This window comes from Nilaparvata lugens, chromosome 5 (genome assembly GCF_014356525.2).
Source record: "Nilaparvata lugens isolate BPH chromosome 5, ASM1435652v1, whole genome shotgun sequence".
NCBI classification, from domain to species: domain Eukaryota; kingdom Metazoa; phylum Arthropoda; class Insecta; order Hemiptera; family Delphacidae; genus Nilaparvata; species Nilaparvata lugens.
In genome coordinates, this window is record NC_052508.1 from 74798635 (window position 1) to 74826419 (window position 27785).

The window sequence follows — 27785 nt, forward strand, 5'->3', positions numbered from 1 at the left end:
TCAGAGTGGAAGCCGGAGATTATAAGAAAATTAGTGTCTTCACCTGAAAAAATCTATTACTCCTCACCTCACAGTATAAGAAAAAGTATAACAAAAATAATATTCTTACCTGGAGATTAACTAAAAAATAACCAATTTATAATAATTTTGTTGTTTTCAACTTGACATAAGAGTCTACAAAACGATCCAGATAAACTGCGTTGACGATCTACTGTTTTGAGAAGTAACAGCATTTATTATGACGGTTAGAACCAGTAAAGCCGGGTTTAGACGCTCAATCCATTTGTGCGTTGAATTGTGCGTGTGAACGGTGGCTTGAGGCTTGCGCAAGCCAAAAAATCTGGCTTGAGCAAATTCTGTTCTGACAGAAAATCGGCTTGCGGTTGGAGTATTGGAATGAGCGTTTAAACACTGCTCAAGCCATTTGCGCAAACTGGCAGGCCAAAAGTACGTTTTCGCGCATGCGCACGCGAATCCTAACCACAACTGAACCTCTAGTTTGTCTGTCTCGTAATTTTTATTAATTATTACCTATTCAAGTTTTCATGCTAAATATATTAGTGTTTAGTTCTCAAGTATTTCATAATTAATAGTGTCTATAATATTAGTATATCATAATAATGAATAAATATGGCAAATTAAAAAGATTTCCTGAGTGATTAATAGAAGTTTATAAATCTTTACCTTGTCTATGGCAAATTTAGTCCAAAGAATTCAGTGATCGCTAGGCTAAATCTCATGCTTATGATGCCCTAATAGAAAAAATGCGATCAGTTGACCAAGAAGCTGACAGGGAGACTGTGGAGTGATATATGGATACTATAAGTGATCTGGATAACGATCTGATATAGATCAAAACTGATTTGGATAGCTACTGCTTCCATAGATAACTGCTACTGATAGCAGTTTAGCTGGTTTTTAGGTTAGTATCAGTGAAATTCACAAGCCAATTGCACAAACTGAACTGAGCGTGTGAACAGAAGAATTTTATTTCGCTCGTTTGCGCAAATTTGGCTTGCGCAAGCCAGTTTGCGCAAATGACTTGAGCGTGTAAATCCAGCTTAACTTCCATTCCTCATCCATTACCAAGTTTAGAAGTTTATTTTCCAATCATGTGCTCATTGAGAAGTGATAGCATTTTATTATTACGGTTGGAAACAGTAAATTCCATTTCTGATCCATTACCAAGTTTGATGTCCTGCTTTTAATTCGAGACGAGATCTCCAGATTGATATTCTCTCACGGAAGAACTTTTTCTGTTAGATTTTCTTCAACCTCTTTCGAAACTGCAATCAAAAGCACAAATCACCAATGAAATTAATGTATTATTCAATGTTGTTTTCCATCACGAACTGCTTATTATTGAATCACTTCTTTTACTTTCCTTGCCCTATTACCATAGGTAAGAAAAGTATTGCTTTCCGAAAAAAATTAAGGTACCCCAATTTTCAAATTTCTATACGTTTCAAGGTCCCCTGAGTCCAAAAAAGTGGTTTTTGGGTGTTGGTCTGTATGTATGTGTGTGTGTGTGAGTGTGTGTGTGTGTGTGTGGTGTGTGTGTGTGTGTGTGTGTGTGTGTGTGTGTGTGTGTGTGTGTGTGTGTGTGTGTGTATGAATGTATGTGCGTCTGTGTACACGATATCTCATCTCCCAATCAACGGAATGACTTGAAATTTGGAACTTAAGGTCCTTACAATATAAGGATCCGACACGAACAATTTCGATCTGATGCAATTCAAGATGGCGGATAAAATGGTGAAAATGTTGTAAAAAACAGGGTTTTTCGCGATTTTCTCGAAAACGGCTCCAACGATTTTGATCAAATTTATACCTAAAATAGTCATTGATAAGATCTATCAACTGCCACAAGTCCCATATCTGTAAAAATTTCAGGAGCTCCGCCCCATCTATGCAAAGTTTGATTTTAGATTCCCAATTATCAGGTTTTAGATATAATTTAAACAAAAAATTCCAAATGGAAAAGATTGAGCATGAAAATCTCTCCATTAATGTTCATTAACATTTTCACCTAAAATTGGAAAAAAGCTCGAAATTCGAGAAAATGTTATTATTTCAATTACAAACTGTTGGCAACTGTTGATTCTATTAAATCATTCACTATGAAGAGATAGCAAACTTCGTGTGTCTCCAGCCTTATTGTCCTGTCACCAGCTGGCTTGGATCTTTGAATAGTGGACTTGAGATGCGCGGGAACACTAGCGTCAGGTGATAAATTTTCATAACGGCAAGGAAAGTTGTGTGAGTGCGCCACACCAGATTTTTTTGATTATGCACTTGTATCAATCAATAAAAAATGAAAGAATATGAATCTATAAAACCAGAGTCTGACAGTGAATGGCTGTGTGTTAAGAGAGGTTGTATTCACTTTTCCATACAGGGCTACTACAATAAAGTACATAAATAAAATAAGAATCAAGTACCCTTTGATATTTTATTAATGGATAAGTTTCGACTCATAAGAACCATTTTCAAATCCAAATTAAATACAGTGAAATACAATATTGGATTAATATGCATTGATAAAATATAAAAGAGAACTGCATTCTCATTTTATTCAAGTAAGGGAGGATGGTTTGGACTTTTTGTGAGGTGGCTGTAGCCACCGGGAAAAGTATAATAATTTATAAGTTTCCAATATTCAGCAATATCCCCTCTATTAATTTTTCCATGCTGTTAAGTACAAAAATAAGTGTAGTTGATACATTAGAATTATACTTCGAGAAACAATGCAGATTGAAGGTTTCTTATCTGTAGTGAAGTCCACGTTATAATGACAGTGGAGAAGGATAGGAGAACAACGTTGCCAATTCTCTGTTTTGCCAGTAGAGACGAGAGATGATACCGGTATATCTGATGTAATATAGGCCTACTAACTGTTCATTCTTATTAAATAAAAAGACTAAGAAATCGCCAAAACCACAGATTTTATTGAAAGTTAGAAAGACCGGTTTCGGTTGTTACGCCATTGTCAACTCACAGTTTATCGGAGATTGACAGTGGTGTAACAACCGAACCGGTCTTTCTAACTATCAATAAATCTGTGGTTTTTGACAATTTCTTAGTATTTTTATTAAATATGAATAATTACCACTATATTAACTTCTCAACTACACAAACATTGTTCACTATTATTTAAAATTATCAATTATATTTTATTCATCAAGAATATTTTTCAATGATTAAATGATCAATTTTCAAAGAGAAGATTAAACATTTTGTTGATTATATTTCCACATTGTTGGAAAACGAGCTAACAACGTTAGAAAAGGATAACGCTATCAACTTTGTCGAATGATAGACAAGGATAGCAACACCAAGTTTAATCAAATACGGCTGCCTAAAAAGCAGTCGTTAAGGCTGTGCAAAGGCTAAAAATAAACTTTCTACTCGTGATATTTTTCAAATTTTTTTGATTTTTATATCAAAATGAAAAAGTATTCTGAGGGAAAAAAATTCTGATCATTACTTTTTGAGATATGAGCACCTTAAGATTAAATTTTTGGGACAGAACATTTCAAATTCGGTGAGAGATAAATATATTTATCTATTTATTTGAGTATTACAATAGTGCGATAGTATCCCTCTAGCTGTAAGCTATTTGGGGGATATATAAAAATAGTTCTTTACTTACAATAAAAAACAATAACAATAGTTATATTTCTTAATTTTTTGTAACTTATTGTTCTCTCTTGTCCATTGCACCATAAATTAACTTAACGTAACTTACAAAATAAGACGACTTATAGAAAAAGACTTTACTTGGTAAGCGACAATTAACAAGATATACATAATGTATATTACATAATGTTATTACATAATGTGTGGGATATTACATAATGTTAACATTACATCCATGACATTTAGAGGATAGATAGTTCATGATATTGTTGATCTAGTAAAACAAAAATTTTCTGAGAATATCAATTTTCAAGATAGTTGTATTCAATTTACTAAAAATAACTATTAGTTGAGTAATTTTTGGTAAATTGAATAACTTTTTCAAAAATTGATATTTTCAGAAAATGTTTGTTTTACTAGATCAACAATAACAAGAAGAATCTATCCTCTAAATGTCATGGACTTATCTCTCACCGAATTTGAAATGTTGTCCCAAAAATTTAATCTTTAAGGTGCTCATATCTCAAAAAGTAATGATCAGAAAAAAATTTTCCTGAGAATACTTCTTAATTTTGATAGCTTGATGATAGGCCTATAAAAATCAAAAAACTTTGAAAAATATCACGAGTAGAAAGTTTATTTTTAGCCTTTGCACAGCCTTAACGACTGCTTTTTAGGCAGCCGTATTTGATTAAACTTGGTGTTGCTATCCTTGTCTATCATTCGACAAAGTTGATAGCGTTATCCTTTTCTAACGTTGTCAGCTCGTTTTCCAACAATGTGGAAATATATTCAACAACATTTTTAGTCTCTTTTATGAAAATTTATCATTTAATCACTGAAAATGATATTTTATAGATGAATAAAATATAATTGATAATTTTAAACAATAATGAACACTTTATGTAGTTGAGAAGTTGATATAGTTTTGATTTTTATATTTTAATGGAATGATTTTGTTTTTTTAATTTTCTTCCTGGAGACTCTTGAAAGAGTATAGGAAATCGTCAAGAAGGACTATTTGACAAAAAAAAAGAATTCGAATAAACATATGCTTTTTGTGTAGTTGAAAAGTTGATATAGTGGTAATTATTCATATTGAATAAAAATACTAAGAAATTGTCAAAAACCACAGATTTATTGATAGTTAGAAAGACCGGTTTCGGTTGTTACACCATTGTCAATCTCTGATAAACTTTGAGTTGACAATGGTGTAACAACTGAAACCGGACTTTGTAACTTTCAATAAAATCAGTGGTTTTTGATAATTTCTTAGTCTTTTTATTTGATAAGAATGAACAGTTAGTATATTACATCAGATATACCGGTATCATCTCTCGTCTATAGTGGCAAAACAGAGAATTGGCAACGTTGTTCTCCTATCCTTCTCCACTGTCTTTATAACGTGGACTTCACTACAGATAAGAAACCTTCCATCCGCATTGTTTCTCGAAGTATAATTCTAATGTATCAACTACTGTTATTTTTGTACTTAACAGAATGGAAAAATTAATAGAGGGGACATTGCTACAGGACAGAGAATTGGCAACGTTGTTCTCCTATCCTTCTCTACTGTCATAACGTGGACTTCACTACAGAAAGTGGTTTCTTACCTGAATGTCTCCTCCGGACGTGGTTTGCCAAAACAATTTTATGAGCAGTCCTAAACTCACACGCCAGACATTTGTACGGTTTTTCACCGGTGTGCGTTCTAGTGTGCCGTTTCATACAACTTGCAGTGTAGCACTTGTACTCACAAAACTTGCAGTTTATTCGTGTCTCGCCTGTATGTGTTCTCAGGTGTGATTGTAAACTAGTTTTCAAAGCGGATCTAAACTCGCAGAACTCACATTTAAACGGTCTTTCACCGGTGTGTCTTCTCACATGATTTTTCAAGAGGCTTGCATCATTGCATCTGTACTCACAAAACTGACAGCTAATTCTCTTCTCCCCTGTATGTCTCCTAGTATGATTCGCCATGTAAGCCGGACTGTGACTTTTATAATCACACTGTTCACATTTGTAGGGTTTTTCACCGGTGTGTTTTCTGAGGTGTATTTTCAAACTAACGCGCTGACTAAATCTGTAATCGCAAATGTCACAGCTGAAAGGTTTTTCGCCAGAATGTGTTCTTGCATGCCGCTTCAGGTGAGATCTGGTGGTGGCTTTGTAATTGCACAAATCACAGCTGATTTCACCTGTATGTTGTCTTCGGTGTTGTCGCAAATAAGCCGGCCGAGCGGTTCTGAAACTACAAAACTCACAAGTGTAAGGTTTTTCGTTTGTGTCGTTTGAACCATTTTGATTAGGCTGAAGATTTTCTCCGACAGAGCTCGATGTTTCCAATTCAGATATATTATCGTTGATGACTCCAGTAGCTTCCATTTCATTGTCAGGTTTGAACGAGCTGCTTGTTGCAGGAGTTACTATTTCGATTTTACTTTTTTCTGATGAGGGATCCTGTTCTCTTGAAATTTCTTCAACTGCTGTTGGAACTGCAATCAAAAGATACAGATCATCAGTATAATATATTTAATAAATATTAATATTTGTATTATCGATGGACTATCTGCAATCCTATTCAATATTGCATTGCATAGAGCTATTGAAGGATTAGTCAGGGGAAATATTTTCCACCAAATGTATCAGGTATGTGCATATGCGGACGATGTAGCAATAATTGCAAGAAGGAAAGATGTCCTACAGGAGACGTATTTGTTGCTAGAAAGAGAGGCAAATAAGATTGGCTTGATAGTGAATGAAAGAAAAACGAGGTACATGAAAATATCAAGTAGTCAAGCAAGAAGAGTTCCACAAAACCTCCGAATTGGAAATAAATTCTTTCAAGGTGTAAGGAACTTCAGCTACTTGGGGGTTGAACTAAATAACGAGAACAAGATGGGTTACAACATAAAGCAAAGAGTATTGGCTGGGAATAGAGCATACTTCAGTAACATGAAACTTTTGAAGAACAGGCTCATATGTAGGAACACGAAACTTAAAATATATGAGAGCCTAATTCGACGTACGGCTGTGAATCTTGGACGTTAACAAAAGAAGACAAAAACCATTTAGGCGTTTTTGAAAGGAAAATCCTAAGAAAGATTTATGGTCCAGTTAAAGAAGGAGAGGAGTGGAGGAGAAGAATTAATTCAGAGCTCGAGGCATTGATGAAAGGCCGAAATATTGTAAAATTTATAAAGGCACAGTGGCTTAGATGGTTTGGACATATCTGTAGAATGAACGAAAACAGAATGCCAAAATAATATTCAAGGAGAGGCTACATTCAAGAAGAAAGATAGGAAGGCCGAGAATAGATGGGGAGATGAAGTGAGAGACGATCTCCAAAAAATGGGATATAGAGGATGGAGACAATTAACAGAGGACCGAGAAGCGTGGAGAGCTATAGTGGAGGCGGCCAAAGCTCATATTGGGCTGTAGTGCTAAAGAAGAAAAAATTGTATTATATTAATATAAATAAATTATAAAGGCTATTTTGTATAAATATTTTGTACATTAATATTGTATAAATTGTCACTTTTTGTGTAGTTGAGAAGTTGATATTGTGGTAATTAAACATATCGAATAAAAAAGACTAAGAAATTGTTAAAAACCACAGATTTATTGATACTTAGAAAGACCGGTTTCGGTTATTACCTACACCATTGTCAATATCTGATAAACTCAGTTTATTATTCATATTGAATGAAAAAGACTGAGAAATTGTCTAAAAACTACAGATTTATTGATACTTAGAAAGACCGGTCTAGTTGAGAAGTTGATATTGTGGTAATTATTCATATTGAATGAAAAAGTATCAATAAATCTGTGGTTTTTTAACAATTTCTTAGTCTTTTTCATTCAATATGAATAATAAACTGAGTTTATCAGAGATTGACAATAGTGTAATAACCGAAACCGGTCTTTCTAAGTATCAATAAATCTGTGGTTTTTGATAATTTCTTAGTCTTTTTCATTCAATATGAATAATAAACTGAGTTTATCAGAGATTGACAATAGTGTAATAACCGAAACCGGTCTTTCTAAGTATCAATAAATCTGATCTTCAGATCAGTACAGATGTTCAGTACAATAACTAAATTACTAGTAGGCCTATATTCCACAATTGGGGCCTACAAAAACCTGCTATATTTCAATCATGATTGAATTTTACGAGAACCAATCAGAGAAGGTTTTTCGAACAAAAGGCTTCTCTGATTGGTTCTCGTAGGATTTAACACGATTGAATTTCAACAAGCTTTTGCGCAACCGGGGATATAGTGAGGTCCACGTTATAATGGCAGTGTTTGATTAGCAATGGTGATGCTATCCTTGTCTATCATTCAACAAAGCGGATAGCGCTATCTCTTTCTCGTTTTGCTCTGTTGCCAGATCGTCTTTCGACAATGTAGAATTAATAATTAATTAACCAAATATTTAATCTTTATTATGAAAATTCATTATAAAATTTCTTGCATGATAAAATATAATTGTTTATTTTAAACGAGGAAGAACAGTTAATATTACATCAATAAACCTTAATCAGCTACCGTCTATAGAAGGCTTTGACAAGACAGAGGCATCGGCAGCGTTGTTCTCGTATCTTTCTCCACTGCCATTAAAACGTGGACCTCACTATAGCCCCGGTTGCACAAAAGCATGTTGAAATTCAATCGTGATTGAATGAATGAATAATGAAACGTGGACCTATAGGACGTTTAATAATTAAACTTGGACATATAGGACGTTTAATAATTAAACTTGGACCTATAGGACGTTTAATAATTAAACGTGGACCTATAGGACGTTTAATAATTAAACGTGGACCTATAGGTGTTTTGTTCCGCTGTAAGTTCTAGTCTAAACATATCTTATTTATAGACTATACTTAATTCAAATACTTAATTCAATCACTACCTCCGTAAACAAAGCCGTAATGCATTCGTGTGACGTCAGCACAGGTAGGACTCCTACACCAATAAAAATTCGTTGATTTCAGCTGATCTATATCAGCTAGTGTTTTATTGGTCCAAGAGCCCTACCTGTGCTCAACGTTAGTAGCCAGCGTGACGTCACGTGTAGTAAAAATGTGATAGAGTAACCACACTGAGCATACAGTTTATTCACTGTAGCTTCAAATAAATCGTCGTTCAATCCCCTCAAGATTGACCTAGAACTTGAAAATTCTCCATACTTATAGCGAATGAATCACCAATTCCAATGATGTTGTTAAATATTTCAACTTCATTCAACTTGTATGAATAAAATGAAGTTGAAAGTTTTTCAAGAATCTAAAAATGTGACACGAAAATTTAATAGGCTGGAACAAAGACCTTAAAGAGATATAGACCCACAATGCCTATGCCTTCCCAATGATAGCTCTTACTTGAAATTGAAGGCCGCCATTGGGGTATTTTAGCACGAGATATTATATATTATTTATTTGTAATACTATAGATCACAAAGGCATTGGTGGCATTGGTATGTAATAATCTTATGGGTTGCCCCCTCAATGGCGGATTTCAATTCCAAGTACGACACTAGCGCTGCATGTGAGTCTATGCATCTTAAAGGTCTTTGGGCTGGAAAAGCGTTAGTAGACAACGTTATACTATTATAATTTCAGATTTATCCATAGAATATCTTGATCAATCAATGCATTGCAATAAACCGATAAACCGATCCCGATAAATCCGATGAATTTCACTCATATTATATGCACATTCATCGAGCACATGTTCTAAGAGTATCAAAATATCTCATCCCCGAAATTCACAAGCTGATGTATAGCCAAACTACAAAAAAATCTGGTGTGGCGCACTCACACAACTTTCCTTGCCGTTATGAAAATTGATCACCTGACGCTAGTGTTCCCGCGCATCACAAGTCTACTATTCAAAGATTTGAGCCAGCTGGTGACAGGGCAATAACGCTGGAGACACACATGAGGTCTGCTATCTCTTCATAGTGAATGATTTAATAGAATCAACAATAATTTGCAATTGAATAATCACATTTTCTCGAATTTAAAGCTTATTTTCAATTTTAGGTGAAAATGTTACTGAACATTAATTGTAGAGATTTTCATGCTCAATCTACTCCACTTGATTTTTTTTGTTTCAATTGTATCTGAAGCCTGATAATTGGGAATCTATCTGCATTGCTGGGGCGGAGCTCCTGAAATTTTTACAGATATGGGACTTATCTCATAGATCTCTAATATAACTCTGATAAGTGAGCCGAATGATCTGACTAGAAGTAGTTTTAAACATGTTTTCCCAGAGAGAAGCTTTCCACGACTTATTGAAAAGTTGAGATTTACTGATTGGAGTATGTTATCACATCATCACTTCCGTGATGCAATGGCAATGTTCAGTTTCTTTTTTATGATCTTGACCATATAATACAGGTTTTCTTGATTCTTAAGCCTTGTAGAATCATAAACAAAGTAAAAAAGAAAAATTGGTATACTCAGGATTTAGCCAAGGAAAAGGATAGGATAATTTCACTTCATTTATTACATAAAAGCACAGGCAGTGTCGAAATTAAGAACCAGTTGACTGCATTGAAAAAAGTCTATATCAGAGAGGTGACTAATGCCAAAGTTACTCATAATAGTAAACTTATCGAATCTAGCAATAATAAATGTAAGACTGCATGGGCTCTCATAAAAAAAAGTTGTAATATATCAAAAGGCGTTGAACCACTGATATCCCCAAATTCATTTAACAGTTACTGTGTTAAGTCCGTTGATAGGGTTAAAAGAGAGATTGTCAAACCTGATATATCAGTAAAAGATTGTATTAATAAAGTTAATGTTAGGCTAAATAGGTGTTTCGAGTGGAGACCTGTCACAATAATTGATGTTTTAAAGGCAGCAAAACAGTTAAATAACTCTTACAGCTATGATTATTATAACATGTCGAACAATTTTTTGAAAAAAATAATACCTCACATTGTGCAACCATTGACCGCAAGCATAAACAGAATATTGCAAGAGGGGAAATTCCCTGAGGAACTTAAAATATCAAAGGTGTGCCCTATTTTCAAAAGGGGTCTAAAGATAAACCAGAGAGCTATCGTCCTGTGTCATTGGTGCCTGTTCTTTCTAAACTTATTGAAATAATAATATGTGAGCAAGTTGTTGTATTTTTGGAGGAAAATAACTTATTATCAGGAGTTCAGTTCGGCTTTAGAAAAGGCAAAGCAACTGTTGATGCAGTTGAGGGTTTGGTCCGTGACATTTTGCAGGCATTTGAAAATAGGTCTTATGCACAGGTTACATTCTGTGACTTAAGCAAAGCATTTGACTGCGTCGACCATGGTGACTTGATAGAGAAACTTCATTATTACGGTTTTCGGGGAGTTTCTCTAACACTATTTGAGTCTTACCTGAAGAATAGAAAGCAGACCGTCTGCGTCAATGGAGAGTGGTCTGATGTAATTTTCCTGAAGTATGGCATACCTCAAGGATCCGTCCTGGGTCCTCTATTATTCCTTATAAGTATCAATGATTTGCCTCACAATGTTTCGAGCAGAGCAGTATTATATGCGGATGATACTACCTTTTTGAATGTCTCTAATGATATAGCTAAGCTCTCAAATGTTGTTAATAACTCACTTGATGAAGCAGGAGCCTGGTTCAGAGCAAATGGATATCTTTTAAATGCTAATAAGACTGAAAATGTAATATTTAGTCTGAGACCATATGATAATGAATATACTCAGCAGGATATTGTAAATAATGTTAAATTTTTAGGGGTACACATTGATCATCAACTGACCTGGGGAAAACACATTGATTATTTAAAAGCTAGGCTTTCAAGAGTCATCTATCTCATTGGACGTCTGAAGCAATGTGTGACTCCACATAGTGTGAGAATGGCTTACTTTGCGTTTTTTCAGTCCCTTATTAAATACTGTCTTCTTGTATGGGGCAATTCTCCGAGGGTTGCAGAGATATTGAGGTTGCAAAAGAAAGTTGTTAGAATTATCAATGCTTCAGGTCCCTTGGATCACTGTAAGCCTATATTTATAAAATTGAATATTAAGACTGTCATCAATCTTTATATCTTTGAACTTGCTGCTTACTCTTTAAAGAAATTACCAGAAACAACTCTTAATGAACATGTCCACTCACACAGCACACGTAATAGGGGTAGAATGAATTTCCAATATTGCAGATTAAGTAAATCTCTTAATAGTCACTGTATAATGTACAAAAAGGTTTACAATAATTTGTTGGGGTCCATTAACAAATATGATAATATGACTTTTCTCAATAAACTGGATATTTGGCTGAGTGAAAATCCTTTCTATGACATTGAGGAATTCTTTGAGCATCCACATATAATTATTTAGTGTTAAGTATTAGAAGTGCTGAAGTGTTGTTTCAGTCAATTCTGTTATTCAATTCCAAATTTTATTGTCTGTCCTGGTGTTATTTTTAAAGTTTATTTATTTTTAATGTTTAAATTCTATATATATTATGTTTTTATTCATCTCGGCTTTAGACTAAGGACTATGCTCCGTTTTCATGACTTTGTCAATACATGTATAATTGTGAACGACAATAAAAACATTTGATTTGATTTGATTTGACTTGTGGCAGTTGATAGAGCTTATCGATGACTATTTTAGGTATGAATTTGATCAAAATCGTTGGAGCCGTTTCCGAGAAAATCACGAAAAACCCTGTTTTTGACAACATTTTCGTCATTTTAGCCGCCATCTTGAATTGCATTTGATCGAAATTGTTCGTGTCGGATCCTTATAGTGGAAGGACCTTAAGTTCCAAATTTCAAGTCATTCCGTTGATTGGGAGATGAGATATCGTGTACACAGACTCACATACACTCATACACACACACACACACACACACACACACACACACACATACAGACCAATACCCAAAAACCAGTTTTTTGGACTCAAAAACAGTTTTTTTTATAGAAATTTAGAAATTGGGGTACCTTATTTTTTTCGGAAAGCAATACTTTCCTTACCTATGGTAATAGGGCAAGGAAAGTAATATAAACACGACCTAGAAGATGAAGAAACCTTAAGGGTTTGAAAGGGAATGTTAGGAGGTAGGGTTTTTGCTTTTATATGGCAAAATGCCTGTATTATCCAGATGTTTTGATAGTTATTGTAAAGCAGAAATAGAAAGCTTGCATGGCAGAAAATGTTTGTGTTATAAAATTTGACTATACGTCACCGTATGATTTTCGAGAATGCGATATTCTGCCTACTCTGTACTACAGCCTACGTCACGGCTGCAGTTTCCCAACTCCGATTGCATTTCAACTAAAATACTATAGACAAGCAGGTAACCCGTGCTACGCAAGGGTCTATTTTAAAACTTGACGTAATGAAATCCAGAAGAATTGAAAATAGGCCTATATGAATCCTCGGTTGATTAAGAATTTATAAGCAGCATTTCAAGTAAATCAGTCCAGTAGTTCAGACGTGATGATGCGTCAAACATAATTTTCCTATCCTCTACACGTGTATACGTGTTTAAGCCAGTTCTTTCCTCTATTATAGTATAGAATATGATAGATAGATGGATATATCATCCATCTATCGATCATCTTCTATACTATAATAAAGGAAATGAATGAGAATAAATTTTGAAAGGTTTGAGATATCGATGTGCGGTTTTCACCATACCTTTTCTCTGGAAATCCTGTATCGGAATCATGTATCATATGACCACCTTTCAATTGAAAAAAGAAGTTGGATTCAAAATGGCGGTTCCAAAATGGCGGAAAAATTTGGGTGCGACGGAAAACCTGTTTTTATCATTCGAACAGGATCCCCAATCTAATACCTATCTTCTAATTTCCCTTTTAAGAGAAATGTTCTGCTGCTTCCTTACAACAACTGAAAGCATGACAAATAATTGAAAACTTGACAAACTAAAAACTTGATGTAATCCAATATTGTAGAATTTGAAATAGGTTTATAACTATCCTCGGTTAAGCAAGAATATATGTGCAAAATTTCAAGTTAATCAGTCCAGCAGTTCAGACGTGATGATGCGTCAAACATAATTTTCCTATACTTTACACCTGTATACGTGTATAATCCGTGTAATAAAGTAGATATTCCTTTTTCAAATTCTACCTTTTTCAATTTAATATGATTTGGTGATCTTTTTATGAAATCGTATGTACCATTAATGAAGTTTGAACATTTATTCTAAAAAATCTAGAAGGAAAATTGAAATTTGGGCTTCCAGGTGCACGAGATTGATATTTTTAGAATCTATGTTCAAAATTTGGAGATCTTAATCATTCCCGTTTCTCCGGTATGCAATCCACAAGTTGACATGTTTTGATGCGAACAAACGAACACACGAACAAACACAACCCTATTCTCTCTTATTATATAGATGAGTGACCAACCTTCTGTCTACTAACTTTGACCTGTGCTGACGTCACTATGGCTTTGTTCACGGAGGTAGTAATTCATTGCGTTTATACTCACAAAACTCTCAGCTGGGAAGACTCACCTGAGTGTACATTCCTGAAGTGAGTTTTCAAATATGTCTTACGAGCAGTAGAAAACTGACAAGACTGGCAGCTGAACAATTTAGCGCCAGCATGCGTTGTGAGGTGTTTCCTTATGAAAGACGGACTGCAACTCTTAAAATCACACTGTGCGCAGGTGTAAAGTTTTTTATCCATGTGTTTTCTAAGGAGATGTTTCTTCAAATAACATATCTGACCTGTTTTGAATTCGCAAAAGCCACAGATAAAGTTTTGTTGCCCGGAATGTAGTCTCAAATGTAGCAATACATGTCGCAATGTTGCACCACTATACTCACACATGCCACAGTTGAATAATCTCTGTTTATTTGCATCTGTGGTCAAGTGCATTCTTGAATGATTTTCACTAGGCTGTAGGTTTTCTCCAATAAAATTCGAAGGGTTAGTATCCCCACAGTTGAATGATCTCTGTTTATTTGTATCTGTGTTCAAATGCATTCTTGAATGATTTTCACCAGGCAGTAGGTTTTCTCCAATAAAATTCGAAGAGTTAGTATCCCCACAGTTGAATGATCTCTGTTTATTTGTAACTGTGTTCAAGTGCATTCTTGAATGATTTTCACTAGGCTGTAGGTTTTCTCCAATAAAATTCGAAGAGTTAGTATCCCCACAGTTGAATGATCTCTGTTTATTTGTAACTGTGTTCAAGTGCATTCTTGAATGATTTTCACTAGGCTGTAGGTTTTTTCCAATAAAATTCGAAGAGTTAGTATCCCCACAGTTGAATGATCTCTGTTTATTTGAATCTGTGGTGAAGTGCATTCTTGAATGATTTTCACCAGGCTGTAGGTTTCCTCCAATAAAATTCAAAGAGTTAGTATCCCCACAGTTGAATGATCTCTGTTTATTTGTAACTGTGGTCAAGTGCATTCTTGAATGATTTTCACTAGGCTGTAGGTTTTCTCCAATATAATTCGAAGAGTTAGTATCCCCACAGTTGAATGATCTCTGTTTATTTGTATCTGTGGTCAAGTGCATTCTTGAATGATTTTCACTAGGCTGAAGCTTTTCTCCAATAGAACTCGAAGTTCCCAAGTAAGATACACTATTCACTTCATTACTTTTGGACACAGAAACACTTTTTTCTGTATCATTTTCGAATTGACATGTAGGAGACACCATCTCCAGTTCGCTATCCACTGACAAGGAATTCTTTTTCATGTGCATTTCATTGTTATTTTGGTTTTTACTAGAATTAATCGTTTCTCCAATAGAACTGAACTTCATCAATATATTGCTTTTAGGTACGGTAACTCTCATTTTTGTAATATTTTCAAGTTTAGAAGTGGGAGACACTATCACCAGTTCGCTATCCACTGACAAGGAATTCTTTTTCATGTGCATTTCATGGTTTTTTTCACTAGAATTAATCGTTTCTCCAATAGAACTGGACTTCATCAATATATTGCTTTTAGGTACGGTAACTCTCATTTTTGTAATATTTTCAAGTTTAGAAGTGGGAGACACTATCACCAGGTTGCTAGTCAATGACGAGGTATCCTTCTCACTAGATTGTTTTTCCAAGTTTTTTCTTGTATGATTTTCACAATGATGAAGCTTTTTCTCAATAGAGGAGGTAGTATCCCCAACTTCACTGTTGGCTCTAGTATGTTCCATTCCAATGTTATTGTCAAATATAGTTGTGACGTCTGCTTCAGTAGAGACCATCTCTAGTTTGTTATTAACTGACGACGAATCCTCAACTGTTGACATTTCTTCAAGCTCCTCAAAATGTTTTCTCATGTGTAATCTAAAACCACTTCTACTAAGAATCTTGTAACCACAGAGTTCGCATATGGAAGGCATACAGTTTGTATGTTTTCTGACGTGCATTATATAAGATATTTTATTCTGACAAGTATAGTCACAACATTCACAGTTGATGATCTCCCGAGGTTTTACGGAATGCACTTTCTTCACATGTCTATTGAGAAGCACAGATGAGATGGTTTTGTATTGACATAGCTTGCAAATGAAGTACTGGATATTACCTCCGAGAGAGATCCACTTTATTGATGACACCATCTCGAATTTGGTACTTGATAGACTATTTTTCCTATCCGTGATTTCTCTTGTCGTTGAAAGATAATTCCTCGAATAATTTTCAATGGGTTGGTGATCTTTACTAGGCTGACGCTTGGTTTCTACACAACTCGAATTTTCCAATAAAGAGATAGGTTCTCCATTTTTGTCTCTGGGTCCAGTACCTTCCATTATTGTACCATCATAATTCCTCGAATAATTTTCAATGGGTTGGTGATCTTTACTAGGCTGACGCTTGGTTTCTACACAACTCGAATTTTCCAATAAAGAGATAGTTTCTCCATTTTTATCACCTTCTATTCTCGTACAAAGTTTAGATGAGCTGCTGTCTGATGAAGGAGACACTAGTTTGATATTCACCGACAAAGAATCCTTCTCCGTTGAAGATTCTTTTACCTCTTGTGAGAAATAGGAATGTTCTTTCAAGTGCAGGCCTATTCCCGGATGATTTTTAATAGTGTAAAGGTTTTCTCCAATATTACTCGACTTTTCCAATGGAGAAATAGTATCGCCTAATACCATAATTGGCAAATTTCCTCTTGGTTCAAGCTTTTCTTCAATATAACTCGACTTTTCCAATGGATAGATAATATTGCCTAGTACTATAATTGGCAGATTTCTTCTAGTCTCAAACTTTCCTCCAATATAATTCGACTTTTGCAATGGAGAGATAGTATTTTCTAATACTGTAGTTGGCAGATTTCCTCTTGTTTGAAGCTTTTCTTCAATAGAACTAGATTTTTCCGATGAAGAGATAGGTTCTCGATTATTGAGTTTGGGTCCATTAATTCCCTTTTCTGTGCCATTTAAAACTCCCTTTTCTGAGCCACTCTCAACTCCATTTTCTGTTCCACTTTCAACTTCATTTCCTGTGCCACTTTCAACGCAATTTTCTGTGCCACTGTCAACGCCGTTTTCTGTTCCACTTTCAACTTCATTTCCCGTGCCACTTTCAACTCCTCGATTATTATGTTTAAGCCCATTAACTCTTGTTTCTGTGCCATTTTCTACCGCTTTTTCTGTACCATTCAAAACTCCCGTTTCTGTGCCACTTTCAACGCCATTTTCTGTGCCACTTTCAACTCCATTTTCTGTGCCACTTTCAACTCCATTTTCTGTGCCACTTTCAACTCCATTTCCTGTGCCACTTTCAACGCCATTTTCTGTGCCACTTTCAACTCCCTTACCTGTAACATTTTCAAGTTTGAATATGCTGCATTTTGTATCTGAGACGATCTCCACTCCGCTATCCAATGACGAGGAATTCTTCTCTATTAGAATTTCTTCAACTTCTTCTGAATGTTTTGTTTCAAAATGTTTCTCCAACCCACTTTCACTAGTATCCATGAAGCCACAGAGTTCGCACATGAAAGGTTCATGTTTTCTGACATGCAATGCAAGTGCTATTTTATCCTGACTTGTGAAGTCACAAAATTCGCAGTTGAAGCTGATATGAGTTTCAACATGTCTTTTCTGATATGAATGAGTTTTATAATGGAATTGAGGGTCACAATTGAAGGGCTGAATCACTTCTCCATTAGAAATCCTCATTAATGACGTCACCATGTCGAGTTTTCTATTCGCTGCGGAGTGATTCTTCTCTTTTGAAATTTCCTTAACCTCTTTCAAAAAATACGAATGTTCTTCCAAGTGATGATTTTTACTAGTCTGATGGTTTTCTCCAATAGAACTGGGCTTTTCAAATAAATACATAGTATCCTCTGTATTACCTTTAGGTTCAGCAACTCTCTCTTCTGCAAAATTTTCAAGATTGGATGTCATTTTGAGTGATGTAGGAGACAATAGCTTCAGTTCGCAGTTCACTGATGAAGGGCGTCTTTCTCGTGAGATTTCTTCAACTTCTTTTGGAACTGAAATCCAGAATAAAATTAATCAAGAACTGAAAATTTTGTGAAGTGAACGAATACAAGACATTTATTATAATAAATTATGATCTGTAATGACAATGGAATAAATAAATAAAGAATAAAGACTAAGTGGGGTTTCACACCAAAGCTGGGCCGAGCCGAGCGGAATCCGCGTGCGCGCTAACTATGCAGGATTTAGTCGGGAGCATTCAAATCAACGCCGGGCCGAGCCGAGCGGATTCGTGCAGTCGGCTTGACGCTCAACTCGAGCGGATTCTGCCTTCTTTCAGTTTAGTTGGATCTTCTCACGTAGTGAGTTCTCACTACAAGGCTAGAAAACCTACTGAGTGAATCGGCTTCAGTGCGAACGCAGGCAGATTCCGCTCGGCCGATCCAACTCCGGCCGATTGCGCTCGGCTCGGCCCAGCCCAGCTTTGGTGTGAAATGGGCCTTAACCTATTTCGGACTATGTGTAATCTTATCTAAATTTGGGAGAGGAATAGCACAAGGTTACCTTATTTTTTCTCTCCCTATCATTTTTATGACGTACTTATTGTGTCAATCAATAAAGAATAAAGAATTACAGTATTAATAAAATTATGTTATAATAGTAGACCAGAATGTATGCAATCAGTCATGTGTAGAATCACATGCAATCCACCTATAGTAAGGTCTGCGTTATAATGACAGTGAAAAACTATAGGGGAACAAGAAATACGAGGTAATATTTTAGTAACTTCCCTTTCTAATAACTAGCTGACTGCTAATATTATTAGTTATATTTTAACAAGCAATAGGCCTCAAGTTCCTGTTGCATAAGGAATACAAGCTAATATTGTAAATATTTTCATTCCAATAACCAGCTGGCTACTAATATTACTAGTAGTTCTGTGAACAGTAGACCTCACGCAGTATTCTTATCCACAAGTACCTGATTGAAACTATAGACCTTATGGAAATACAGCAATAGACTGGCTTCTCCACACATCTGTGTAATCACTTGTCAGCTGATTTATGATGAATAATTCTGAAGTCTGATTTCTACTCTAATATTGGCGTATGAAGGAGGCTCCTTTTTCCTTCTATATTATTATCCTTAAAATGCAAAATTTCCAAAAACCTTGTACATAATTATGTCGACGCGCAATTAAAAAAGGAACATACCTGTCAAATTTCATGAAAATATATTACCGCGTTTCGCCGTAAATGCGCAACATATAAACATTCAAACATTTAAACATTAAGAGAAATGCCAAACAGTCGACTTGAATCTTAGACCTCACTTCGCTCGGTCAATAAGTTTGTATTTCAACATGCAATAGACCCCAGGGAGGCTTCTTGTTGGAGCGGTCGAATGTCGATTTGGATATAGAAGGCCCTGGGAGTAAGTCTTCAACTCTTACATCAAATTGATCTCAAACTATTTATAATCTTTTCCACTTTCTGAGTAATTGTGAAGGTAATATTGTGGTAATCATCCAAACTTAATAAAACTTGACAACGTCTAGTATTTTATTCACAATATTATTAAATATAGTGTCTTTTATTCTTTTGTGAAGTGAACAACTACAATACTATTTCGGACTATGTGAAACCTTATCCAAATTTGGGAGAGAATGATTATTTATTCATACAAAAATAAAGCATAAAAATACAATTCTCAGAGAAATATAAGTACGAAATTGTCCAAACTTTCTTCTGAATTTTACATTGAGAATTCTATAATTGGTTTTGAATCATCTAAATTTAAAAATCTACTTTGTGAAAATACTTAAGAACTGAACATTTTGTGAATTGAACAACTACAAGACTTAACCTATTTCGGACTATGTGTAACATTATCTAAATTTGGGAGAGGAATAGCACAAGGTTACCTTATTTTTTCTCTCCCTATTAATTTATTTAGCGTATGGCTTCCAAGACATCAATCCGTATTTTATTTCTCTCTTCACTTCTTCAGGATCATAATGTGGGAATGATCCCTTGTCTTAAGATATAAAAATAAACGGTAACTAGAAACAATTTATTCAAATACATATATCAAGTTCATTCAGATAGGCTATTGAATCTGGAGTTGTCATCAAGAAATCATCTTCTGCTCCTCCTCTAAAGGCCGTGATTGGGCACCCTTTCACTATGTGGTCAATCGTTTGCCTTTCCCCACACTCACAGGAGGGTGATGGTACTTTGTCCCATTTATACAACAAGTCAGCACATCGACCATGTTTGGTTCTAATTCTGTTTAGAATCGACCATGCTTTCCGTGGTAAGTAGGGATGTCAATCCCGGGATCCCGGTCCATTTTTGATACCTAACAATCCCGGGATTTTTCAGCGTCAATCCCGGGATTTCTGGGATTGTAAACCTGAAATTGTGATTCATATGTTTCCAAAAACAATTCGATATTGAATTCATTTACGGTGATGAATATGAGTTTTTATAACTAATTTATTGTTCTAAGTGTTTGACTAATAAATTTATTCTACATGCACAGCCTGCAGTTGCATAAATACATAATATTGATTGTATACTGTACTCTTTACTGGCTTAATAGAATTCGCATTATCAGTTCGCATAATTGGCTGAATGGTTGTTGATCAGTTGTTATGTCTCTACACTTGATTCTGTTTACACAGCACACCAATTACCAGTCTAGACGGCGCAATATTTGCAATAGTGCTGATGGCATTTCCTTGAAATGCATTCCGAACTTTGTAAAGACTTCAGAAATCAGAAATAAAAAAGCACTAACGATTCACTCTCTGTCTAATTATTCCTCTCCTCTTCTCTTTCTCTATCATGAGTAGAATATCTAGTTGAAGTAAATATTATAGTTGGCTCTACGAAATTTCATTTAGTAGTGTAGTGGTTCAGCTTTCGCGTTGTTTGGTCGGTATGGCGTTACGGTCTTACAAAAAGTATTCTAATTATTATTAATTCAAGTGATATTAATTCACTTTACAGTATTTGACGTAATTAAAGTGTGTGCTCTATCCCGTCCTAATGTAGGATAGAAATGTTTTTGTTCTACTAAAAAAGACTTATCTTGCTTTCCTCAGTTCTCACTATCATCTAGGATACAGCAAATTTAAGGTAGGATATGAAAAAAACAGTTACTCCTAATATTGAAAACATTTATAGAAATAGAATGTTCAATACATTTTAATATTATTAACAAGTATTCTTTATTCATTTTAATAATAGCCTCTTTAATGGGCCCTTTTCCATCTCCACACACTGTTACTGAACATGTAATTGAGGAGGAACAATTGGTTGAAAATGCATTAAACTGATTTTTGCCAATCCCGGGATCAGTCCCGGGATCCCGGGATTGATATTGGATAATCCCGAAATACCGGGATTGGAAATCAGCATCAGGATTGACATCCCTAGTGGTAAGCCAAAACCTGGTGGTTTTTGAGAGAACCATAGTTCTCTACCTATCATTTTTGATGATGTAGGCTACTTGTTGTATGAATCAATAAAGAGTAGAGATAGAAATAAATTGGAAGTTTCATTTGTTCAAATGCTATATTAATAAATAATTATTATTAAACGAAAATCCAAATTAAATGCTGTAATCACCCCGAAGACTTCTGCTGCTGCAAATATTGACAACAGGGTAAACAGCTAGATGGAAATTCGATGAGCGCTACTATACAAAAATTATTCGTCAGCCCGGGAATCGAACCCAGTACCTCCTGATTGCTGGTCAGGAATGCTTACCCTTACACCAAACTGACAATCTCTGGATAGCAGCGCTCATTTCATACAAAGCCATAGCGGCCAGCAAGTCCACAGATGGAAACTTGGACTTGCTGGCCGCTATGGCTTTGTATGAAATGAGCGCTGCTATCCAGAGATTGTCAGTTTAGTGTAAGGGTAAGCATTCCTGACCGGCAATTAGGAGGTACTGGGTTCGATTCCTGGGCTGACAAATAATTTTTGTATAGTAGCGCTCATCGAATTTCCATCTAGCTGTAATTGCAGTAGCAGAAGTCTTCGGGGTGATATACAGCATTTTATTGGAGTTTCGTTTAATAATAATTATTAACTTTTTCCCCCTTTTTGTGTAGTTGAGAAGTTGATATTGTGGTAATTATTCATATTGAATGAAAAAGACTAAGAAATTGTCAAAAACCACAGATTTATTGATACTTAGAAAGACCGGTTTCGGTTATTACACCATTGTCAATATCTGATAAACCTTATGATAAATAATGATAAACCTCTGAAACCTTATGATGATATAATGAAGCCTTATGATAAATCTCTGTTTATCAGAGATTGACAATGGTGTAATAACCGAAACCGGTCTTTCTAAGTATCAATAAATCTGTGGTTTTTGACAATTTCTTAGTCTTTTTCATTCAAAATTATTAACTTCTAGTCTTTAATTCACTATGAACAACTACAAGACTCAACCTATTTCGGACTATGTGTAACCTTATCTAAATTTGGTAGAGGAATAGCACAAGGCTACCTTATTTTTTAACATCAAAATGAACTTTATTCCGAAGTGAAAAGTGTAAGTTTAAAGTATTGTGTTCACTATAACCTTAGTGTCCGGTTTCCCATTAGGGAACTTTGAACTATATACGACGAGGTGGAACTACCCTTGGGTCTCCCCACCATACAAAGCCATACCCTAATAATAATAACCTTATTTTTTTCTCTCCCTATCATTTTTGATGATATACTTATTGTATCAATCAATAAAGAATAGTGTATTTTATTGACTGAGTTTTTTTATTAATGATGGATGTCTTACCAATATCTTCCTTCGAACACGTATTTTTGAGACCTATGTGACATAGGCTGTAACAGACATCATCTGCAATCTCTTTAGAACATGAAGTGTTGCACCCTCGTGCTGGCTCCTCTCTCTCTCTCTCTCTGTTATTCTGCTTTAAATCTTCCATCTGTAATAAAGCAAAGAACTTTTTTCAAAACCTATAATGGCAACAAAAAATCACCGAATTTTGAGATGAAAATAAATAAATTCTCAGTGCATCAGACAAAACTATAGTGAGGTCCACGTTATAATGACAGTGGATAAAGATAGGAGAACAGTGTTGCCGTTAGTTTGTCTTGATTAATTACATTCCTATATTGTTAAAAACGGACTTGGCAACGTTGCGAAGCTAGAAAAGGATAGTGCTATCTGTTTTAACGAATAATAGGCAAGGATAGCAACACCAATGTTAATCAAATACTGTCATTATAACGTGGACCTCGCTATATTGGAACCGTGCAACGGTTTCATGCGAAATGCAACATTGTAAAAATATATAAGTTTAGCTTTTTGTAATTAGAGAGTTATTATTATTATTATTTTTGAAGGGACGGATTCAAGGATCCAAAGGTTCAAAGAACCCCACACGTCAACCGAAGCTTATTGTGTTCCCAAGTAGTATGTTAGTTAGGCAAACCAATACCTGTGTCCTTCACAAGAACCAGGAGTTTTCCCCTATGCTAACATCCCATTCATCACCTGGTTGCTTGTCGCAATCCAGTGTGATATTCTTGGCAATCTCTTCAGACTGATTAGTCCTCGTGACCTAAGTGAGTTCCACTCCTGACCTTTTTTGAAGGTTCTTCCGCTGAGGGAGGGGCGGCCAAGTTGCCTCTAGGGCGCCTGGCAACCCTGAACTCAGCCTCTTGACCTACATTTGTGCCTGGAGTTTCACCCATCTCTGGTCTCTTGGAGTTTTTTTTCGCCCCTCCGAAACTGCCCTCATGGGGCAGATCCTGTGGGTTTGAAGGCAAGGAGAATTTGTAAATACCTTAATTTTACATTGTGTAAAAATTTGGGAGAAGACAGTTTTGGGCTATGCCTGTTGTCTTCTTCTAATCATAGTATATTTTTATTATAATCATGATTTGTAATTGTCAATGACATAAACGAATAAATATTAATATAAAATATAAGGCAACTTCTGGAGTTGCCTTGGGGTCCCTTTTAGTCGCCTCAAGCAGGGATACTGTGGGTAAATTCTGGTTTTCAACACATTCTTGAGTACGATGTTCGACTCAAAGCTCCCCCAACCCACATGGGGCAATTAGAGAGTTAGTAGGATAGGTTATTTTCATTGCAAATGATGTCCACATGAGCTTCCAGCTTGTGCGTAAATAATGGGAAGTGCGTGGACTATTTGATAAGATGAAACGTCCATGCCTATTTCATGGGATTCGAACCCGAGACCAGATAGCACTAGCAGACTAAAGCCCATTTCACACCAAAGCTGGGTCGGGCCGGGCCGAGCCGAATCGGCCGGAGGCGGATCGGCCGAGCGGAATCTGCCTGCGTTCGCACTGAAGCCGATTCACTAACTTGCTACCAACTCAAGTTAGATCCTTGCCAAATAAACGTTTTCTCCAAGTACTTACATCCTGGTTGATTGTGAATCAATTTTACTCAGTAGAGGAATTCATTACTGCTGATCACAACACCCTAGTCAATTAAATATAATGCTTTTTTTTGTCTATTGATACCCAAGTACAGAAGACTAAATTATCTGATCTAATTGTAAATTTGCTTCAACTGATCTGTTTTATTTATTATTGTATATTGTATGTATTGTATCTGTGCAAGTTATTGTATATTTCTTTAATGTGAATTGTGGCTTGGCTATATGTAACTTCTATGTTCAACTGGCCCAATAAAAACTTGAAACTTGAAACACTCAGTAGGTTTTCTAGCCTAGTAGTGAGAACTCACTACGTGGGAAGATCCAACTAAACTGAAAGAAGGCAGAATCCGCTGGGCAGAAAACGCTCGAGTTGGGCGTCAAGCCGACTGCACAAATCCGCTCGGCTCGGCCCGGCGTTGATTTGAATGCTCCCGACTAAATCCTGCATAGTTAGCGCGCACGCGGATTCCGCTCGGCTCGGCCCAGCTTTGGTGTGAAACCCCACTAAAGGGTGCAACGCCTTAGTCATTTCGGCTACCTTGGCTGACATATTATACTATAGTGAGGTCCACGTTATAATGGCAGTGTTTGATTAGCAATGGTATTGCTATCCTTGTCTATCATTCAACAAAGCAGATGGCGCTATCTCTTTCTCGCTTTGCTCTATTGCCAGATCGTCTTTCAACAATGTACATAGAATTAGGCTATTAATTATTTAACAATATATTCAATCTTAATTATGAAAATTCATTATAAAATGATTGTAAATTATAATTTCTTGCTTGATGAAATATAATTGATTATTTTAAACGAGAATGAACAGTTAATATTACATCAATAAACCTGTATCAGCTACCGTCTATAGAAGGCATTGACAATACAGAGGATCGGAAACGTTGTTCTCCTATCTTTCTCCACTGCCATTATAATGTTGACCTCACTATTGGCGCATGGACGCACCCTTCCCTACACCCCTATACAAGAAAATTTCATCAGTAGTCATTTTAAACACTGCTTACCTTTTTGAGACCACCTCTAGATTTGATTCTGGGCCTGATTCTTTGATTTTGAGCCACCCTACTAAGAATTTTGGGGGCGCAGTCTGCGTCCAAACCCCCCTGTGGTCAGGAATAATCTGACGACCACGGCGCAAACGCGCTTCCAGTGGGAGAATATCAAGTATGAGTAAGTAAGTATCAAGCACTGCCTACCAGAAGGATTCGAGTCCACTTATACACTTTATCTTCACCAAGACCGGAGGAGCCGGATAGGTTGTGTCAACATAATAAGAATATAACTTTTCTTGAAGCTAGTCATGAGTATAAACTTGAGTTATCAAGATGGCATGGTCACTTCAAAGAATTCATGTACCCCATGGAAAGGGTTTTCCTTAAGCCAACACTTGAGCTTAGCCGAATGCCTGGGTACTCAAGGCTGTTAACCATCTAGGCAGCTTGTTAAAGATTTTTAGTGCCACAGAAGGAAATGAGTCCCTTGTCCTACTTAGTCGGGAATAAGGAATGTCAATCATGCAACCATTCCGAGTGTTATGACTATGTAAGTCTCTCCTCAAGTTGTACTTGTCAAAATTTACCTTGACATGGAGGGCACTTAAATATATATAATAATTAAATATAGTCATTATTCCAGTAGACTTGAAGAGCGGTCTGCAGTGTTCAAGGTAAACACTGGAGGTGATGATGCGGACAGCTCTCTTCTGCATTATTAAAACTTTTTGGCAATCAGATGCATGACCCCAAAGCTGCAGCCCATAGCCCAGGATGCTGTGGAAGAGGGCATAGTAGACAACAATCAGGTAGGGTCTGCTCACCAGCTGTGTCAGCTTCCGTAGTAGATAGGTCACTCTTGCCAGCCTCTTACACAGTTCCTCAATGTGACAATTCCATTTGAGTTTAGGATCGATGATAAATCCAAGGAGGGACACACTGTGATGATCAGGGCTATGTTGTGCCAATGAACAGGGCAGCCTCTGAGTCTTGCCAAGATTAAATTGGAGCTTATTTGTTTCCAGCCACATCCTAGCTTCTCCAAACACAACTTCTGCCACCTGTAGAGCCTGAGTTGGATTCCGACCAGAAGAGATTATAGTGGTGTCATCTGCAAATTTTAGAGCCCTCCCTTCTTCCAGAACCAGGAATTGCTAGCAGATTCCCGAAGGGTGTAACCCTTCAGTCCACTCGAACAACCTGGCTGGCACATTGATAATTCATTTTCTCATACTCAAAAAACAATTTCTCAAAATACTCAAAGAACACAATTTTAAATTAAAGATGAGGTGGAAGCTATTGAAGACATTTGCATGTTGAGTGATATCATTATGTGGAATCATTAGGTTTGATCACATTGAATGCATGTATATGTGCAAGTGCTTGTCTGATCATGCATGAGTCGAAAAACAAAATCTGGAGTGTCATTAAAACATGTGACTTGCATGTAGCTGCTCACACTGAATGCAACCCAACAAGTGCACGCATTAAGTGTGAGTGTTTCTGTCGTTGTGACTGCATCTAGCTGTTTATACTTAACGCAACTAGCAAGTGCAAGCTCTCGGTGTGAGTGTTCCTATTGCTCATTCCAGATTTTGTTTCTCCTCTGCACGCTTGGTCTTGCATAGCCAAGCGTGCAATTGCACTAATAAACAACCAACAGGAAAACGGATTCCACATATCAGTATGAAAGCAACCAATAGGCCTATAAGCACACAAAATCACCTAATATGATTACACCCTTAGCAGAATAGAGTAAAGATACCGTGATAAATTAACTAATTACCGTGATTGAAGAAACCTTAATTAAGTTATTATTTGTCTCGGCTTGAGAACACTGTTCACAAGGTCTATAAATGCCTTGGACAGCAAGGTTTCTATAGACATTGCTGTCCAAAATGACAATAACTGACGACCTCTAGTTCAGTAATTTAAAATTACTGTAGGGTGGTTTTGGGGTTGTGAGCACCTCTGTGAATATTATACATTCAAAAATATTTCTGTATAGCCTAATATTCAAGGATATTTACACTCAGATACATAGCAATTTGTAGGTTAAGCTGAAGTTATACAGCTTTTTGTAGATTAATTATTACATACGGTAGAGAATTAGTGAAAATTAAATCAATATAACTTAGTATACATACTTTATTTTCCATTGTGAAGTCAATCAGGTATCTAAATAATGAATATAGACATTTAAATGCTCTAAATTACTAAAGCGTTTAGTGAAATCTTTTATTAGTTTTGTAGGTTAGGTT

General features: G+C 35.9%; 1 protein-coding gene across 3 annotated transcripts; it reads right to left on the bottom strand.

Moving 5' to 3' along the window:
- Positions 1 to 1086: 1086 nt before the first annotated feature.
- On the bottom strand, positions 1087 to 27785 carry LOC120351526 (zinc finger protein 771-like). 3 transcript variants are annotated; one of them, XM_039429286.1, is made up of 6 exons: positions 27672 to 27785; positions 22876 to 23026; positions 17207 to 18107; positions 14157 to 17008; positions 5253 to 6134; positions 1087 to 1286 (listed from the first exon to the last, which is right to left on the bottom strand). In XM_039429286.1, exons 1-6 carry the CDS (start codon positions 27681 to 27683, stop codon positions 1240 to 1242), a joined length of 4845 nt encoding a protein of 1614 aa, XP_039285220.1. In that variant the 5' UTR covers positions 27684 to 27785; the 3' UTR covers positions 1087 to 1239. The 3 variants fall into 3 exon arrangements, with proteins under 3 accessions (XP_039285220.1, XP_039285219.1, XP_039285221.1); XM_039429285.1 differs by having other exon boundaries at positions 14157 to 18107; XM_039429287.1 differs by lacking the exons at positions 14157 to 17008; positions 17207 to 18107.

Excerpts from the sequence above, each read along its gene's own strand:
- LOC120351526 (XM_039429285.1), bottom strand. Across the intron at positions 18,108-22,875 it reads GTGTTCGAAGGAAGATATTG|TTCCAAAAGAAGTTGAAGAA; the intron begins GTAAGACATCCA and ends TCTGGATTTCAG. Across the intron at positions 6,135-14,156 it reads CTTCAGGAATGTACACTCAG|TTCCAACAGCAGTTGAAGAA; the intron begins GTGAGTCTTCCC and ends TTTTGATTGCAG.